Here is a 20,304-nt window from a genome sequence, read left to right as displayed (position 1 = left end):
ATGGTACAATTTTTAAACATTCCATTTTCAAATGTTCTTTGGTGCTATATAGTAACCCCCCCCCCTTTTTTTCTGTATGACAATCTTGTAACCTGTGACCTTGGTAACTTCACTTGTCACTTTTAGGAGCTTTTTGTTGATTACATTGGATATCCAAAGAAACAAACTACTAAACATTTTTTATAAAAATAAAGGTAACTTATGTAAATTACAAAAATTATAAAATATGTAATTTAATTTTGTTTTGGTCAGAGAGAATACTCTTCATTTCAATCCTCCAAAATTTACTGAGACTTTATGGTCCAGGCTATGGTCTATCTTGGGGAATGTACCATATGCACTTGAAAAGAATGTGTATTCTGCCATTGTTGAATGAAGTGTCTATAAACTTCAAATAGGTCAAGTTGGTTAAGAGTGTTGCTCACATCTATATACTTATCTGTCATTTTCCTGTAAATTGCTGAGACAGGAATGTGAAACCTCTATAATTGTGGATCTGTTTATTCTTTTGGTCCTGTCAGGTTTACTTCACACATTTTGAAACTGTTACTAGGTATATACACATTTAAGATCATTATGTCTTCTTGACGAGCTATCCTAAAATTCTTTTCTTTATAATTTTATTTATTTATTTATTTATTTATTATTTTTGGCTGCGTTGGGTCTTCATTGCTGCGCACGGGCTTTCTCTAGTCGTAGTGAGCCGGGGCTACTCTTCCTTGTGGTGCATGGGCTTCTCATCGCGGTGGCTTCTCTTGTTGTGGTGCATGGGCTCTAGGTGCACGGGCTTCAGGAGTTGCAGCATGTGGACTCAGTAGTTGTGGCTTGCGGGCTCTAGAGCACAGGCTCAGTAGTTGTGGCACAAGGGCTTAGTTGCTTCGCGGCATGTGGGATCTTCCTGGACCAGGGCTTAAACCCATGTCCGCTGCATTGGCAGGTGGATTCTTAACCACTGAGCCACCAGGGAAGCCCCTGTCCTAAATTTAATTGTCATGGAATGTTTCTCTTTAGTCCTGGTAATATTCCTTGTTCTGTATTTTGTCTGATGTTAATATAGTTGTTAACAGCTTTCTTACATTTAGTGTTTGCCTGGTAAATTTTTCCCACTCATTATTCTAACTTACCATTGTCATTATATTTAAAGTATATTTCTTATAGGCAGCATATAGTTGAGTCCTGCTGTTTAAAATTCATTTCGGTAGTCTCTGCCCTTTAATGTGTAGACCATTTATATTTACTGTAATTATCAAAATGGTTGGATTTAAACCTACCACCTTGCTATTTGTTTTGTACATATTTCACCTTTTCATTGCTCCTCTTTTCCATGCCTGATTTTTGAATATTTTTTTAGTATTCTATTACATCTCTTTTAATGGCTTATTATCTATACATTTTTGCATTTTTTTTTTTTTTTTTTTTTTTGCGGTACGCAGGCCTCTCACAGCTGTGGCCTCTCCCGCCACGGAGCACAGGCTCCGGACGCACAGGCCCAGCGGCCACTGCCCACGGGCCCAGCTGCTCCGCGGCACGTGGGACCCCCCCGGGACCGGGGCACGAACCCACGTCCCCCGCATCAGCAGGTGGACTCCCAACCACTGCGCCACCAGAGAAGCCCGCATGTCTTTTTTTTTTAGTAATTTCTCTAAGGTTTACAGTTTGCATTTTTAATATAATAGACTACCTTAAATTAATATTATACCATTTCATGTATAGGATAAGAACCCTACAACAGTAAAACTCCATTTTGTCTTTTGTGCTATTGTCATGTATTTTACTTCTATATATGTTCAAAACTCCAGATTACTTGTTATTTTATGTTTAAACAGCTATCTTGTAAAGAAAGTAAAAACATAAGGAAAAATGCCTTTTATATTTAACCACATTTTTACCATAACTAGCACTCTTCATTCTTCTGTATAGAGCCAAGTTTATTCTGATATCATTTTCCCTTTGCCTAAAGAACTTCAATACTTCTTGTAGTGCATATTTGCTGGGCCCAAATTCTCTGTTTTTGTTTGTCTGAAAAAGTCTTTATTTTCCTTCAATCTTGAAAGATTATTTTCACCTGATATAGAAGTCTAAGTTGTCATTTTTAAAAACCTTTCAGTAGTTTTAAAATGTCATTCCACTGTTTTTTGGCTTGCATTATTTCTGGTGAGAAATATGAAGAGTTTATATTACTTCCCTTGTGTAATGTATATTTTTTTACTCTCTCTGCTTTGAAATTTTTCTTTTTATCACTTGTTTTCAGCAATTATGATACTCCTTAGTGTGGAATTTTTCTTTGTGCTTCCCCTTCATGGCATTCATTGAGCTTCCTGGATCTATAAGTTTTATAGTTTTCATTATATATGGACAAATTGCAGAAATTATTTTTTCAGTGTTTTTGGTCTTTGACCTCCTTCCCCCCATCCTTTCTCTCCTTCTAAGACTCCAACTGTGTGTTAGACTGCTTGATTTTGTACCAGAGGTCACTGATATTTTGTTAATTTGTTCTTTTTTTTTCCTCTGTGCTTCAGTTTTGATAGTTTCTATTGCTATATCTTCAAGCTCACCTTTCTTTTTTTTTTGAAGTTTCTAATCTGCTGTTAAGCTCATCAGTAAAATTATCATTTCAGATATTATATTGTTTATCTATCTTCTTTTATACATTCTATTCTCTCCTCATTAAGTTCATGTTTTCCTTTAAATTCTTGAGTCTATTCATAACATAATAGATGAAGTCCTTATCTGTCAATTTCATTATTTATGTAACTCCTATGTCTATTTCTTTTGACTGATTTCTCTCCTGGTTAGGGGTTAGATTTCCCTGCTCGTTTGTATATATAAAGTAACTTTTACCTGGATGCTGGACTCTGTTCTTAGAGGCGGTTACCTATTAATCAGCTTATTCCTTTTGAAAGTTGTTTTTAAGCTTGTGGAAGGGCAGTCCTAGAGTAGCCTTCACTCTAAGTCTTGTTTATCCACTCCACTAAGGTGTGACTCTCCTTGTGGGTATCTCCTGAATGCTCCATGTATTCACTGAGGTGTCTCTACTATGGCTTGTGGGAACTCAAACTATTCCCAGTTCTGTGTGAGCTCTGAGAATTGCTTGCCTTACAGCTCCCAGTTAATTGTTCTTTTTCCTGGCAGTAGTTCTTTGCCCAATCTCCTGGAATTTCACTCTATGAATGCACAGATTGGTATTCAGCTAAAGACCAGGAGAACCCTATATAGACTTCTGGAGCTTTTTCTCTGCTAGTACTCTGCCTTGCAAAGTCTAGCTGCCTTGACCTCCCTAAACTCTACTCTCTGTCTCTTCAAACACAATAAAATCACCAGATTCTGTTTTGGTTTCCTCTCCCTGTCCTGGGACCCAGAAACTGCCTCCAGGCAGGGCTCATTTGCTTCCTTCTTCACAGTCCTGAACTACCTGTTGTCTAATATCTGAAAACAGTTGTTTCACATATTTTATCCAGTCTTCTAGTTGCTTACAGAGGGAAGAAAATTCCCATAGCAGTTACCCCTTCATGGGCAGAAGCAGTAGTCTTCATGTTTCAGATTTTAATAAACTGAAATCAAGATTAACATCATCAGATCTTAATGCCTGCAAATTTCCTGTTGAGGGCTCACTTTCATGTGTTCTCCCTTATATTTACCGAGTAAATATGTCCCTTGACTGCTTCATCCACCCTCTCGAACTTCTCATTCTCACTGTTCAGGGTATAGCCCATTTCAAAACTTTCCATTCCTTTTAAACTTAAACTTTCTTCTACTGCATTCAAAGCTGTTCTTTCTGTCTGTTTAGTCTTTGCCTGTGTTATTTGTAAAAGACTCTATATGTTGACAAGGGCAGTGAACCCTCTGAAGCTACTGAGTCTCACCACCGTTAGAAGCAACATTATCCATGACCTTGCCAAATAAAGAAAAAGCCAATGAAAATGTCCAAAGATTGCCTGAATCTGTCTGACCTAGGACAGGCTAAGAAAGTAATTTAAATAGCATAAGGTGACCCTGAAGCTACTCAAAGAATGCTTCTGATTCTGCACGCGTAGGTGATATAAAGAAGGTGCTTACACAAGGGAAAAGGAGCCAATGTTTGTTGAATGCCTACTAAATGCCAGATATTACACCAGGGGTTAGCAAATTTTTTCTGTTAAGGGCCAAAGAGTAGATATTTTAGGCTTTGGAGGCCATGTGGTTTTGTTGCAACTAAACATCCCTGCCATTATAGTTATAGTGTAAAAGCAGCTGTATACAATACATAAGCAAATGGTGTGACTGTGCTCCAATAAAACATTATTTACAACCGTCTTGGTGCTGAATTTTTGGATCTGACTCTAAAAGTAAAAATAAACATGTGGGACTATATCAAACTAAAAAGCTTCTGCATAACAAAGGAAACCATCAACAAAATGAAAAGGCAACCTACTGAATGAGAGAAAATATCTGCAAATCATATATCCTATAAGGACTTAACATCAAAAATATAGTAAGAACTCAAACAACTCAACAGCAAAAAAACAATCTGACTAAAAAATGGGCAGAGGATCCAAATAGACATTTTTCTAAAGAAGACCTACAGATGGCCAACAGGCACATGAAAAGCTGTTCAACATCATTAATCATCAGGGAAATGCAATTCAAAACCACAATGAGATATCACCTTAGATCCTGTTACAATGGAGATTATCAAAAAGGCAAGAAATAACAAGTGTTGGTAAGGATGTGGAGAAAAGGGAACCCTTGGGCACTGTTGATGGGGATGTACATTGGTACAGCCACTACAGAAAACAGTATGGAGGTTCTGCAAAAAATTAAAAACAGAACTACCATATGATCCAGCTATTCCACTTCTGGGTATTTATCCAAAGAAAACAAAAACAGTATTCAAAAAAGACATAAGCACCCCTACATTCATTGCGGCATTATTTACAATAGCCAAAATATGGAAACAACCTAACTGCCCATAGATGGATGCCTGGATAAAGAAGATGTGGGGTGTGTGTGTGTGTGTGTGTGTGTGTGTGTGTGTGTGTCTAATACTACTAAGCCATAAAAAAGAAGGAAATCTTGCCATTTGTGACAATAGGAATGGACCTTAAGGGTAACACGCTAAGTGAAATAAATCAGATAGAGAAAGACAAATACTATATGATTTCAGTTATATGCGGAATCTAAAAAAACAAGTGAACAAGCAAAACAAAATGCATAGTTACAGAGAACAGAGTGGTGGTTACCTGAGGGAAAGGAGTTTGGAGGGTGGGTGAAATGGATGAAGGGGGTCAATTGTATGATAATGGATGGTAACTAGACTTACTGTGGTAATCACTTTGCAGTGTATACAAATATCAAATCATTATGTTGTACACCTGAACTAATATAATGTTATATACCATTTTTACCTGTGTTAAAAAAATCTTTACAGGACTTCCCTGATGGTCCAAAGGTTAAGAATCTGCCTTCTAATGCAGGGGATGTGATTTCAAGCTCTGCTCGGGGAACTAAGATCCCACATGCCATGGGGCAACTAAGCCTGCACACTCTAGAGCCCGCGCACCACAACTAGAGAGCCTGCACACCACAACTACTGAGCCCGCGCACTCTGGAGTCCAAGCGCCACAACTAGAGAGCCTGGGTGCTGCATCTACTGAGCCTGTGCACCACAACTAGAGAGAAGCCCACACGCTGCAATGAAGAGCCTGCGTACTGCAACTAAAGACCCAATGTGGCCAAATAAATAATAAAAAAATATATTTTAAAAAATATTTACAAAAACAGATGGAGAGTAGGGTTTGGGATGAATTGCCAAACCCTGCACTATGTTATGTGCTTTACATATTAGGTAAAACCATGTGGAAATGCTAATATTCAACCATTTTATCCTTTAAAAATAGAAATTTTATATGGTTCAAACTATTATGTTAATTCATTTAATCTTCAAAATAGACTTTCAAGGGTATTAACATCATCTTCATTTTGCAGATGAGGAAAATGAAATTCATATGATAAGTAACTTATCCAAATGACAGCAATACTGGGATTTGATGAACTTGGATTGTCTGCTTGCTTGTTTCTCTCTCACACACACACAATTAAACATATGCTGATAAAATTCGCTCAGTGTAGTGGCTCCCCCACTCCTAAATTTGTTATTCTACTTACCAATAAAGAAATATCGAGTTTTGATAATTTTTATTAGAAAGAAAATAAACCTGATTCTCAAACGAGTCACTCTCTTCTTTATCAAGTCACTATAATCATACCAATTCATCATTTAGTTGTTTATTGTCATAGATGTCAACTTAATGGAGCTCTGAACAGCTCAGATGAGTGAATGTATAAAACACTATGTTTAAAAAAAAAACAAACTACAGTTGATCCTGCAGAGCATACAAAAATGAGGAAGAGACTTCTTACTCCCAATTTTTAGAATTTACAAAAGGGAGGAACACAAGTATACAAATTAAAATATAATTAGGTTTGTGTAATTTGTTTAACTTAAGGGACATTTGGTTCCTTTCTCTGGGAAGCCATTTTTCCTCCACCCCATCTGTTAGAGAAATTGGTTGTTTCCTCTTCTATGATCCCACTGCATTTACATGAACTTCAATTGCCACTGTTTATATATCTGTCTCACACTATACTTTGCAAAGGAATAGAACCCCATGCTTGCAAATTTAAGGGCCAGTGTGGTTACTGGCCTATAACAGTTGTTACACAAATGTCAAGTGAATGAATAGACAGATGAAAGAAACAGTAATAGCCAAAGGTCAGCCATATATTAGACATTAATCTAGTACAGACTACCTCAATCTTCAAAATAAATGTAGGAGTAACTATATTTGTAACTACTGACTCTTAGTTTTCATGAAACTCTGTGAGTATTATTTGTGTTTTATGGTTACAGAGACTGAGACCCAAAGGGTTTAATCAAGTTATTTGTAGTTAGTCAGGTAAGTAATGGAGCCAGGTGAGAGGAATAAGGAAGGAAAGAACAAAAATAAGGAAAAATAAAAATAATTTAAATAGAAAAACAAATAGAAGATGGTTGAAGAAGGTGGCATGGGAAGAGGGATATAGGCAAAGTTTCTTAAGGAAAGGTCTTGAAGAAAGGAGATAATTGCTATAGGTATTCTAGGTAGAAGGAACAGTATGATTAAATAACAGAGTGGAGCATGAAGTATGTCTGAAGAACAGCAAAAGGAATATTTAGCTAAAGTGGAGATACATGTGGTATCATACTCAATCATTTATTCAAGAAATATTTATTGAGCAATTACTCCAGGTCTGTATGGGAAAATAAACCTAGAAGGGAAGTTTCAGACTAAAGAATGAAGGTTTTAAATGACAGCATAAAAATCTGTACAGACATAAGCACGTATTGGGTTGCCATTGAAGATACGTAAGGCTGAATGTGACTTGTTCTGCGCTTCAGAAATATTAACCTTTCAGCAATGGATGGAATGACTATAGTAGAGGTTATGAGTTTACTTAGTAGGTAGGTAACTATAGCTTGGTAGGTATGTGGTAACAGGGAGAGTCCGTACTGGGACAGCAGCTCCTATAAAGTGGAGGGTGGGGATTTAGTATCAGGGGAATGTTTATAATTTGACACCTGCCAAACACAAATCATCAGGGAGAAGTTACAGGAGAAAATGGTCTCCATCAGAAGGATCAAAGTAGATGACATTTCCTCATTCATGAATTCTTTTTAATTAAAAAACAAAGGAATAAGTCATGTGTATGATTTTTTATTTTTATTTCATAGAAAAGCCACTGTATAATGATTCTGTTTATAAATGATCTCACTTTCAATGTGAAAATATTTAATATTTAGTAAGTAGCTTTGTGACTCCTAACACATGTCTAAAGACCTTTGGTCCTAAAATTCTTAATTTCTCAAATTCTGAATGAAGATTCCTTAGCCAATGATGGAACCACAGAAGACCATTAGTAATCTCAAAAGAAAAAAGTGGGTGGGGCACAACAAAAAAGTATTAAAAACTGAAGGATTTTTCTTCCATTGTATAAGTATTATTAAAACCTGGAGTTTTAAAAGCTACATATATTCAAATTGTCTGCATTATAATAAGGTGCCTTGACATAACTCACAGTGTTAAAATTATTTCCACTCTCTGGAAACCAAGAGTGTCCTTGTTAAAGTGTAAAAAGATTTCGTCTGCTCGCAACTACTCGTTCTCACAGCTGAACTGTCACAGCATGAAAACATTCCCCCACTGGTGAAGCTTTAGATACCTATTTCCCTAGTGAAAGAGTGCAAAAGGAACTGAAAGAGTTATTGACAATTCATACAGTATCCCATATCCCATTAGAGTACAACTACAAGCAAAGAAAATATTTTAACTCTGAAGACAGATGGGGCAACAATGTTTTAAATGACTGTTAACTTCACTTAGTACTGAAAATGTCAAGATTGTAGTCTATCAGGTCTGAAGGAGACTCAAGATTATACCAGAATCTACTTATAAGAAGTCTATTTCTTTGTCCTGTTTGCTAAGTCAAAGGTTAATGAGAAGTACATTGAAGAAAACACCTTCTGTGTTACTGCAAAGTTATTTCTCATGCAACATAAAAACGTAAAAAGTATTTTAATCTAATTCTTCACTAACTTCCTTTAAAAAACAGCTTTATTTATGTATAATTTACATGCCATAAAATTTACTCTTTTTTGTGTGTATTCAATTCAATGATTTTTAGCAAATTTACAGAGTTGTGCAACCATCACCACAATCTAATTTTAGAACATTTCCACCATCCCAAACTATTAACTTTTTTTTTTGCTTGCTCTTATTTTTTTAATATCTTTATTGGAATATAATTGCTTCACAATGTTGTGTTAGTTTCTGCTGTATAACAAAGTGAATCAGCTGTATGTATACCTATATCCCCATATCCCCTCCCTCTGTGTCTCCCTCTCACCCTCCCTATCCCACCCCTCTAGGTGGTCACAGAGCACTGAGCTGACCTCCCTGTGCTATGTGGTTGCTTCCCACTAGCTATCTGTTTTACATTTGATAGTGTATATATGTCCATGCCACTCTCTCACTTCTTCCCAGCTTACCCTTCACCCTCCCCATGTCCTCAGGTACATTCTCTACATCTGCATCTTTATTCCTATCCTGCCCCTAGGTTCTTCAGAACCTTTTTTTTAAAATTAGATTGCATATATATGTGTTAGCATACGGTATCTGTCTTTCTCTTTCTGACTTACTTCACTCTGTATGACAGACTCTAGGTCCAGCCACCTCATTACAAATAGCTCAATTCGTTTCTTTTTATGGCTGAGTAATATTCCATTGTATATATGTGCCACATCTTCTTTATCCATTCATCCGATGATGGACACTTAGGTTGTTTCCATCTCCTGGCTATTGTAAATAGAGCTGCAATGAACATTTTGGTACATGACTCTTTTTGAATTATGGTTTTCTCAGGGTATATGCCCAGTAGTGGGATTGCTGGGTCAAATGGTAGTTCTATTTTTAGTCTTTCAAGGAACCTCCATACTGTTCTCCACAGTGGCTGTATCAAGTTACATTCCACCAACAGTGCAAGAGTGTTCCCTTTTCTCCACACCCTGTCCAGCATTCACTGCTTGCAGATTTTTTGATGATGGCAATTCTGACCTGTGTGAGGTGACACCTCATTGTAGTTTTGATTTGCATTTCTCTAATGATTAGTGATGTTGAGCATCCTTTCATGTGTCTGTTGGCAATCTGTACATCCTCTTTGGAGAAATGTCTATTTAGGTCTTCTGCCCATTTTTGGATTAGGTTGTTTGTTTTTTTGATATTGAGCTGCATGAGCTGCTTGTATATTTTGGAGATTAATCCTTCATCAGTTGCTTCGTTTGCAAATATTTTCTTCCATTCTGAGGGCTGTCTTTTCGTCTTGTTTATGGTTTCCTTTGCTGTGCAAAAGCTTTTAAGTTTCATTAGGTCCCATCTGTTTATTTTTGTTTTTATTTCCATTTCTCTAGGAGGTGGGTCAAAAAGGATTTTGCTATGATTTATGTCAGAGTGTTCTGCCTATGTTTTCCTCTAAGAGTTTTATAGTGTCTGGCCTTACATTTAGGCCTTTAATCCAACTTGAGTTTATTTTTGTGTATGGTGTTAGGGAATGGTCTAATTTCATTCTTTTACATGTAGCTGTCCAGTTTTCCCAGCACCACTTATAGTAACTTCTTGATCTAAGATATTTCTATCAATTCATGGAAGCCACTGGTATCTAAAGCTACTATATATTCAAAGCCACACAAATTTCTGCAACTGAGCAGGAAAAGCACAAACTAACCTCACTTTTAATGACCTTTATAACCAATCCTCTATGCTGGCACTGGGAAGAAAATGTTCAGGTGCTTTCTCTGAAAGTTAAACCATCCTAAATATTCAGTTATGGCACATAGTCTTGGAAAGAAATTAATTATATTTTTGTTGGTAACACATTTCAGGCTGTTTACACAGCTGACATTTCTCAGCTGTACCCAATTCATACCCTAAGCTGTGAGGACGATCTTATTTTGTAGCAGATGCCTCCACTTGAGTGATTTAAATAAGTATAAAAACACCATCATTGCCTGCAACAATATAGATTACAAGCACCAGCTTTATGAGTTTTTATAGTCCTAATGAAAGAAAGGTTTCATGACATTTCTTTGGCTAGAAACTCCTTAAAAGACTACAGTTATAAGCAATTTTTGCCAAAACTCAAGCACTGGAGTTAGTGGATCTGCTATGGCACCGATTAAAAGCAGCTTGGCCCTAAACATCTTTGTTGTATCAATCATGAAGCTCAAGGCAACATCCTGCCAATGTGGCAACATATGCTCTGGGGAGGTATAGGCAGGCATCACTTGACAGGTTCTGGGACAAGGTGGAAATATGAAAAATGAGGCAATAAGAATCAAGCTTCTTAATGGAGATTCCCTCTTGTGTCTGCTATGACTTATAGTACCAGGTAGCATCACAGACTTCCATATGGTAAGTTTTAGATGCTTTCCATATTTTCCCATAGTAATGAAATTGCATAGAACTCTTTGGTAAAAAATTAAATAAAGATCATTAAAATGTGAAATTATTAAAATGTGAGACAGTGCCAACTCAAGTCAATGCTTTAACAACTAAAATGTATAAGGTACTATGTTACAGAAGAATTTATTGTATTTCACTGATTTTGCCTATCACTCTTGGAACTTGCTTCTGATAGGCCTATTTCAGCCTGGTTTCTACAGGTGTGGAGCCCAAGAGCAGCTGGCATTTCCAACCCTATTAAGACCCACATCTCTGGACCTTATTACCTTAAACCAGACAATTATTTTTGCTTCAAACTTTTTATTATAGAAATTTTCAAACATACATAAAACTTGAGAGAACAGTACAAAAAAATCAAATATACACATTACCCACCTTCAACAATGATCAACAGACAGCTAATTTGGATTTATCTATATCCCCACTCACTTCCCCAACCCCAGAGGTTATTTTGAAGCAAATCTCAGGTACCATTTCATTCACATAAACCAGTCAATTCCTGCCTGTGATCTCTTTCTGAGTTATGTTAATATTAATTATAATACTGACTCTCATTTACTGAGTGTCTACTATGAGGCAGATACTGTATATATATATATATATTATCGCTAATCCTCATTACAGTTCTTCAGATCAGTGAGGTAACTGAAACTCAGAGAATTTAAGTGACATGCTCAATCTTAATTATTTTCTTCTATTAAAGTTATTATTTATTGTAGCAGGTTATTAGACAATGCTAAGAACATTTCTGGTTTCCTCACGTCTTCTCAGGTAAACAGAGAGCTATCATTTATGTATGTTACTCTCTTAATTTTATAAAAATAAATGTATCACATTTTCTATCAGTCTAATGGGGAAAAAACAAACTAAAAACAACAACCACATCATTACTACTTAGCCATGGACAACCAACCAATAACTCTAATGATATACTATAATGTCAATATTAAAATCAGTTGTTTATAAATAAATGTAACTGCCTATACACAAGTAATTTTTTTCTGAAGGGTTCACTTAAAAAACAAATTTTGCTATCTTCTCATTATTTTTAAAGTTTCATAATCCATAAAACATTTTTCAAAGGCACAGTGTTTAGATTGTGGAATAATTAGACTCAAGTGACATCTACATAAACAGATTGTTCAAAAATGTTTCTGTCTTCCACAAAGAATTCCTTTAGATTAAAGTATATGATGGTAGTGCTGAGAGAGGAGTAGTAATTATTATCCAGATAGAAATGTAATATTTACTAGAAAATAAGAAAAAGGTAATTAAACTCTTGGCCATAATCATTACTTGGGTATTTATTGTTAGAAGATGTTTACAAAGTCTTAACATCTTTTTAGCCCTATTTACTTTAAAAATAAGACTTACTTCAAAATTATTGAAACATTCTAATTTTTTACTTTAAAAGAAAAATGGGTATCTGGTTAGAACAACCAAGATTATGATAAAAGTAGCCAAAATGGCCTCCTCAGATGATAAAATTTACTCTCTTGGAAAATAATAATTGCTGGAAACAGGACAGAGATAGGAAACATTTCAAAATTTACAACAGGAAAATTATTATGAGTAGATGTAATAATAGTTAAAACTTACAGACTAGGTCTTTTCTTCCAGTTTTTTATGGTAGTGAAAATTATGAGTGTGTTTAAGAATAGAGTGCTATTAATATTAACTATAAAAAGTAACTTTTTAAAGTACAGGTCTAATTACGGGAGATGCAGTTTTAAAATTAAATAAAATGATTAGGTTGATTTTGAAGTACCTGTAATTTAGGGAAAAAATTTTTGTGTTTGGGACATTTCATTAGTAATATCTGAATATCTGTATTTTTTTAATCAAGGAAAAATTTAAGTCAAATTAAGCAGCATCAAGTTCCTGATATTGATGTTGTAACATTACCAAGAGAATGCTGATATACTTGGCTTATGACACCAGTTCTGCAAGTGAACTCAAATTATTATAATTCGTCTTATCCTCAACATTATTTGATTTATAAAATTCTTCCAATGGATTCAAAGCATTTGATTCTGCTTAATATCAGTGCCAATTAGACTGAAAGTGGCAAAAGAGAGAGGAGGATATTAAACTGCCAACTCAACTGTCACTTACGGAGTCATCTGTGGCAGAAGTTGGCCAGCCCTCCCATAACTGATGGCGAACAGGGATACTCGTAAGGTCATACACATTTCTCTTTACCTATAAAAAGAAAAAGAACAATTAAAATAGGGTTTCCACATGACTTATGTTAGTTGCCAGTCAATTTATGTGATACACTGTGTTTCCTCTGTTTTCGAGATTCAAAACAAGAATCTGAAACTAGAAAAACACAAATCATAAAAATTTTATTAAAAAATCTAAACCAAATTTAAACCAAGGTTAGATGAAATAATAGTTCAAGAAACAACCCCCCACCCCACCCCGCTGATTATTTTTATGTTCCTGGATGGCTTCAAGCTTCTTTTCAGTCAGGAAACTTCAGGTACACAGTTCATGTAGGACAGACTACATGACCTAATTTATAATTATACATTTTTATAATCTATTTAATTTTAACAATGACTCAAGATATGCAATGGTTCAAATAAAAGATACGTTTCTAGTTTCTAAGTGGGACAGAAAAGGATGTTAGTTTTTTTTCCAAGGGGGTGGAAGGAAAAACCTGAAGCTTCCTTCATTGTTTTATGTACGTTTCAAAGATATAACTTACTAATAAAGCAGCAAAGGGTTATTTCTTTGAAATCATTCCAAATTAGAAACTATTTCAATAGAATATTTATTAGCTGAGAGCCATCCATTAATATGCTATTTAGGCCCTTCCCCAAAAGAAAATATAGTAATGATAGTTTTTATTTTAAATACTGGTAAAGTTAAAAAACTGTTTCTCTCAAAAGTAACATTATACCTTTTAACTTTATTTGTTTGTTTGTTTATTTTTGGCCACACCCACGCGGCTGGTGGGATCTTAGTTCCCCAACCAGGGATCGAGCCTGCGCCCACAGCAATGAAAGTGCAGAGTCTTAACCACTGGACTGCCAGGGAATTCCCAATACCTTTTAACTTTAAAAGGAGAAGAGGTAAGTAATTTTTCAGAATAAAGTGTTGGAAGGTTAAACTCCTTTACCCAGTAATTATCATATCTTTCTTTAGATTTTTTTTCTAAATAGATTACAAAAATTCTCTTTCATTCCATATTTACAAATAAAATAAATTATCAAATCGTAAGAATGAAGAGATCATCCACCTTAGCTAACTCTTCAGGCTAGTTTTGGGGCTACCCTGCTGTAACAATGAAGCTAATTTTGAAATGCTGCACATAATAAGTTCTATAATGACTTCAATGTGGAAAACAAGCAGCATTCATTCATGTTTTTAAAATGCAGAAGTCTGAAGTATCATGTTGTCCAATTACAGCATTTTGTATCACATTACTGTTTACTATACATAAACACATCTAAGTTACCCTTCCAGTGAAAGAGAGAAATATATTCACTGGGGAAAGAAAGAAACAAAACAAAACCCAGAACTTAATCTATTTTTATCTCTAATGTACACCTGTGAAAAAAGACTTGGTAAATGAGAACTGAGGCGCTTGGGGGCATGGCTTGATCCCCACTCAATTCAAACACACAGCTTTTTTTTCACAGATTCTTAGCAATGGCCAGTCTACCATGCAGTATTTTGTTTATGGTCAGTCACATCAAGTATGGAAATTTTCATTAGTCATTATCAACCCAACAATTTAACCAAATGCAATCTAACCTCTTACCACTTCCACTAGCTAGGACTATTCTGTCACGCTTAAACATTGGTGCTCTAGGGGGAAAGGTGTTCCATACACACAAAATATTATTATCATTGTTTATTAATAAAAAAGTGAGAGGACAGAAGGAGTATGAGGAAATTTTAGGCCTCAAGGCAAAAAATTCCTTTCTTAAAGTTAGTTTTAATTATGTTGTCTAGATAAGCCAAGGGTCAGCAGCTATTTTGAAGGTAGAGGGGAAGGCAGGACAAATATTTACATCTGTTGGAAAGGTGGCAAGGCTACCCTTGCATTGGAGAATATACACAAATACTATGAGTTGAGTATATAAACAAATAACTCTGGAGTGAGATTCTTTAAATTCCACCTTAATTCCAAAACACAACAACACGGTATTATGAAATAAACAGTATTTTTCTTCTTTCATTAACTCATCTGTAACTGCGCTGAATGAATAACATTCCTTTGCTATTCTAAGCCTGAAAAGCATGTTCTGGCTATAGTGTTATGTTGGTATAAAGCACAACGCCAGACTGATGTGCTGAACAAAAGTGATCAAAGTTAGAGTAATGTTAGCCATTGCACAAGTATTTGGCTTCATTGTTCTCCCCAGAATGACATCTGTTAAGCAACTTGTCATAGAATAAACTGGTTAATGCAGAAAGAACTTGGCTGAGAGGGTACAACGTAAACCATATTTGGCTAATGTTTGATTGTTCCGATGGAAAAGCTAAATTCACAGCGTTTCTGAAAGTAAGCCAAAAGAACCTCGTGTTAAACCATAATCACTAAACAACAACATAAGTGAAAACAAATTAGTTTTTCAAAAATAATTCCATGTTTATCAGTGCTGAAACCACAGGCAGATTTTACCATTATATGGAAGAAAGACAAGTGATAAGACAGCAAAAGTACATAATGAATAATGGTCTTATTAACAGAGATTAAAAAATTCTACTGTCTTTATTGATGGTCTTATTTAATTAAAATTTTAAGTGACAATTCTGTAGGGAAGAAAAAAAATCAGAAATGTACACAAAGCAAAAGTAAAAATGATTCTTTTAAAAAATTAGTATTCTAGGAAAGCTGAATGACAAAATATAGCTAAGTATAAAATGATGCAGATGAATTTATGGTCATCATGAATCAAATGAAGGACACAGTTTTCTCAGAGAGAGAAGGATGGAGGAACAGAGGAGGGAGAGAAGAAGGACTAAAGGGAAGGGGAGAAAAGGGGGGCCAGGCGAGGGGGAAGGTTGAGAGACTGAGTGATCTGAGAGATTTAAGAGCACTTGAGAGAGGCAGAAAGAACACACATACAGGCTAGGATGCTGTAGCTGGCATGCCCAGCTGCAATTACTGTGCTACTTCTGATGGAGTTTCATCTTTAGAGATTTGTGTTAAATTCCAGTTAAGGACAAGTGGCACTTCACAGGGTAACATTTCCTAAGGGCCTTTTTGTCTTACATACTTTCTTTGATCAGCATTGGCTCAAGATTATGCTGAATCTTCATAATCTTTTCAATTCTTGTTATGCATTAAGCTCTAAATCTATGAGATTTTAGGCTGCTAAACTATGCAAATGTTTCAATTAGTTCTGAAAAAATTTAATAAATGCTTTGATTACCAGCTGAACATTAAAATTATGTTACAAACTATACTGTATTTGGATTAAGTGTTCTGGATTGACAATAGATTTTCCAGAGCTTATTTTCCAGATTTTCTAAAAGGACAGTTTCACTTCTCCCCCATTGCTTCATATAAGACAGTTGTTTGTGACTAAGAAAAAAATATTTGAATCAGATTACCTTGAAATAGTACAGAATTAATGCAGTATTGATTTATTTCCTTATATTTGTTTTCATTGTTAATAAAACAATGTAAGCAATGATCTCCACTTCATATTTCCTCATTGTGGAAATTTCAATGATAAACACAGCACTGGGAAAAAGATCATTTTTTTATGACCTGCTCGAAATAAAATTATATAAGACATTCATCTCCCACAAAATTTTGAGTTCCATAAATTTTCAAACAGTTTTATATTTCAGTTAAATTTTATCAGAATTTCTTAGAAAAAAAATTCTTAGGAAGTTACTCTGCTAAAGGCCGAATTTTGAGGCTCAGATTAGCCTTAAATGAGCTGTCTGTAGCTATTCAAACTGAAAAATATAAAACTTGGTAGATAACTTTGTCAGCTATATTTTATAGCTAAATGTTGTGAGCTAAACGTTGGTCACACTATTGAAAAACATTTTAGGGAATTTTAAATTTCATTCAGGTATTATCCAAGTGGAAGCAGATTCTGATTATAGAAAAGCCACAAAGTTTGAGGTATTGTGGCATAATGAGAGGCAGAGAACTAGATTTCTAGTCCTAATTCTGCTGTTACTGTGGTGCAAGTTGGTGGAACCTGAGACCTAGTTTATTCAATATTCGAACAGAATAAAACAAGATCACTACTGATTTTCAAAGCTCTAAAATTCTATGATTTTTTGAAAATATTGGAGTTAATCCCAGATACAGGAAAATAAGAGCTAAATATATTTAAGATAAACAAGTAAAGAGGGAAAGTTTAAAACCGTAAGACTAGAAAATGAAAGAAAAATAGTAAAGAGTGACTAATACAACATATCAAAAAGGAAAATTGCCAATAATTTCAGTTAAGAAATACAGATATAATAAACATTTAAATGAATTTTTTTTCTTGGATAAAGAAAAGTCTTAGTTTTTGCTTTTAATTACACTGAAAAGTCTAGATTTTTTTTTTTAAAGAAAAGACTAAATAATACTCTTCTCCCAGGAGATCTCATTTAAAAATAAAACCTGTCATACTGGTTTTCCAAATAACTATTTCATCAACCAAACAGGCTATGGTTTTGCCAGAATACTACAGGCTAAGTGATACAGTTGTAAAGTTCTATTAATTTATTTCAACATCTTTAAAATTTTGAAATCTGGCCTATGACTTTTCACATATCAAATATTTTAATATGGCAAAAAATAGAAACCAAATATTTAATTGCTTAGAACAGTTATCAATTTGTTAGCACTCTAGTTTCTAGATTTTCTGAATTAAGAATACTATGACAGATTACAACCCTTACGAAAAAGCACCCTGAAACTACATATATGTATCTCATTCTCTTATCAGTCTTAGAAGAAAGAGGCCTTTGGTCATATTAGAACCCGAGCTTATCCAAATTTTAGAGTATCAAAATTTGAACTCCAAGTAATTCACACCATCAAATGATGCTCCAGTTAAGAGTTTGCTAAATAATAACTGCACTGAATAAACAAGTATTTGTGTGTGTGTGTGCGTTTTAAACAAGACATACAGACTAGGCTTAGTTCCAGTTTCTTAGCAATCACTGGTGCTCTGAAAGGCTTATAATAGTTAAGAAACCAATCACTTCTGATACAGACTGGGTATTGAACACATACTTCATATCTAAGGACTTTTCTTTTTCTTCTTTTTTACATATTGTATACTCGTTGCAATTGCACATGGATTTGTTTTACTATGATGCAAGTTAAAACCCTCCTAAAAATCCTTCTTGAACAAAAACACTTGAAACCGGATGGTGCAAGGGGAATGAGAAGGTGGCATCAGTAATCAAATGTTAATTAGCAAGCTTTCTTTTCCCCCTTCCCTCAGGGCTGGCCTGTGTTGGAGAATTCAAATCAGAAATCAATGCTTCAAGTGTTTAACTATTACTTCTTCTCATTAACCATTTAAGAGACTCAGCAATTCTCTCCTCATAAAAACAGTAACTCGAGACATTTCTTTTTCTCAAATACCATCTTTCCAGAAAACAATGAGGATGTTGTTTGAAGAAAACTGTAAAATTGAAGTTGCTTTCAACCAGGCTTTAGGCTGCGTTCTGTTCTATTAAAACATTTTTTGGCTCTAACTGAATTCTTCATTCCAACAACTGTAACTAAGTTTTGCTTTGTACCATACTTTAAAAACTTATTTCACCTCTTACTTGTCTGCAAAGAAATCTGACAACCGGCATCTTAAGAGATTACTGGGAATGATGACAATAAAGCTAAGCAAATACGGAAACTAGTTTGAATGCATATAGTTAGAAATGGATTTTAGCCATCCTGAAAAACTACCAAGGAAAAGATTTAACACTTTCATTAGAAACATGGTTATATTCAGAATTTCCTATCCTAAAAGTTTGGTGTGGGTGAAAATGATATAAAAATTGCAATGTTAGATCATAAAGTAACTGAACTAATGGCCATAAATTTATTAAAATTAATTCATATCTTTAGTTAAAGGTTAAGCCTGGATTTTAAAAGAGAACTCTTAAAGAGTGAAGAAAACGTTTATAAATGAGCAAGGTTGAGTATGTTTCACAAATGGGAACAATTATTTTTCTGCATCTGTGGTTCTCAAAGTGTGGTACCTGGACAAGCAGTATTAGTATCACCTGGAAACTATTAGAAATGAAAATTCAGGGGACCTGTCCCAGGCCTAGTGCACTGGAAACGCTGGGACCCCACAATATGTGTTCTAACAAGCTCTCTAGGTAATTCTTACCAAGCCAAAGTTTAAGAAGCATTGTGTGAGTTATAGGCTCTCCTAGATAGCCATGTCTTTCTAACTTACTGATTCAAAAGTTCTTTGAACTCTTGCCTAAGGTAGCTAGTCCTTTTGAGAATGAACATGATTAATAATGATTTGTTAGGGAAATTCTAGAAGTGCTGTAATTTTTTCAATGATAAAGTGATTATTTTTAGTCTAACAAAGTAATGAAAGATAGCACTACTTCACTACTGACTCCATAGCACTGAAATAATTGATGAATAATAATCTTCATCATTGAAAATCTGTGTTAATCTTCAGTTTTTCTGCCTTAAGTTTAAGTGTGATTGCTTTCTGGCTATAATATATATTTGGTATTACAGTAAAACTGCAAATCCACAATAAATGATCTATTGTCACACTAAATAAACTTGGAAGACACCTGTACCTATCAGCTGAATTGAGGAAATGTCCCTAAAGACCAGAGAACTGTTTGAAGCAAAGGAAAGACTAAACAGTTTTTGGTTTGTTTTTTTGGTCTCTCTCATAGGCTACCTGAAACAAGACCCAAAGGAAAAACAGTGGGAGGTTAACCTCATATCAATCAGTCAAGACCTTATCCTAGAAGGCAATATTTCCTCTCTATACTTTATGGAAACAGTGTAAGAGCAAAGTTTTTCCAACAATGGCCTAATAGATACCATAGAAGCGAATGTTTTTTATTGTCCACAATGAATCAAACATCAGTCACTCAGTCACTCATTAAATGCTCTTAAAACTTCCCCTTTTAGAATCAGGTAAATTAATTTATAAGTCCTTCCACAAAGTAAAACACTAATTAAGTCAAAAGTCGATCCTAGGGACTTCCCTGGTTGGTACAGTGGTTAGGACTCTGTGCTCCCAATGCAGGGGGCCTGGGTTCAATCCCTGGTCAGAGAAACAGATCCTACAGGCATGTCACAACTAAG

General features: G+C 34.9%; 1 protein-coding gene across 1 annotated transcript in view; it reads right to left on the bottom strand.

The window, feature by feature from the left end:
- FAF1 (Fas associated factor 1) overlaps positions 1-20,304 on the bottom strand; it is a 484,966-nt gene that overhangs the window by 173,399 nt on the left and 291,263 nt on the right. The window contains exon 8 of the mRNA XM_082669609.1: positions 13,149-13,235. Coding sequence (XP_082525735.1) covers positions 13,149-13,235 — 87 coding nt within the window. The remainder of the gene's footprint in view (positions 1-13,148; positions 13,236-20,304) is intronic.

The sequence above is a fragment of the Grampus griseus genome (genome assembly GCF_964374135.1).
Source record: "Grampus griseus genome assembly, chromosome: 1".
NCBI lineage: Eukaryota > Metazoa > Chordata > Mammalia > Artiodactyla > Delphinidae > Grampus > Grampus griseus.
The sequence above is the reverse complement of the archived record's forward strand: the minus strand, read 5'-3'. Positions and strand labels throughout refer to the sequence as shown.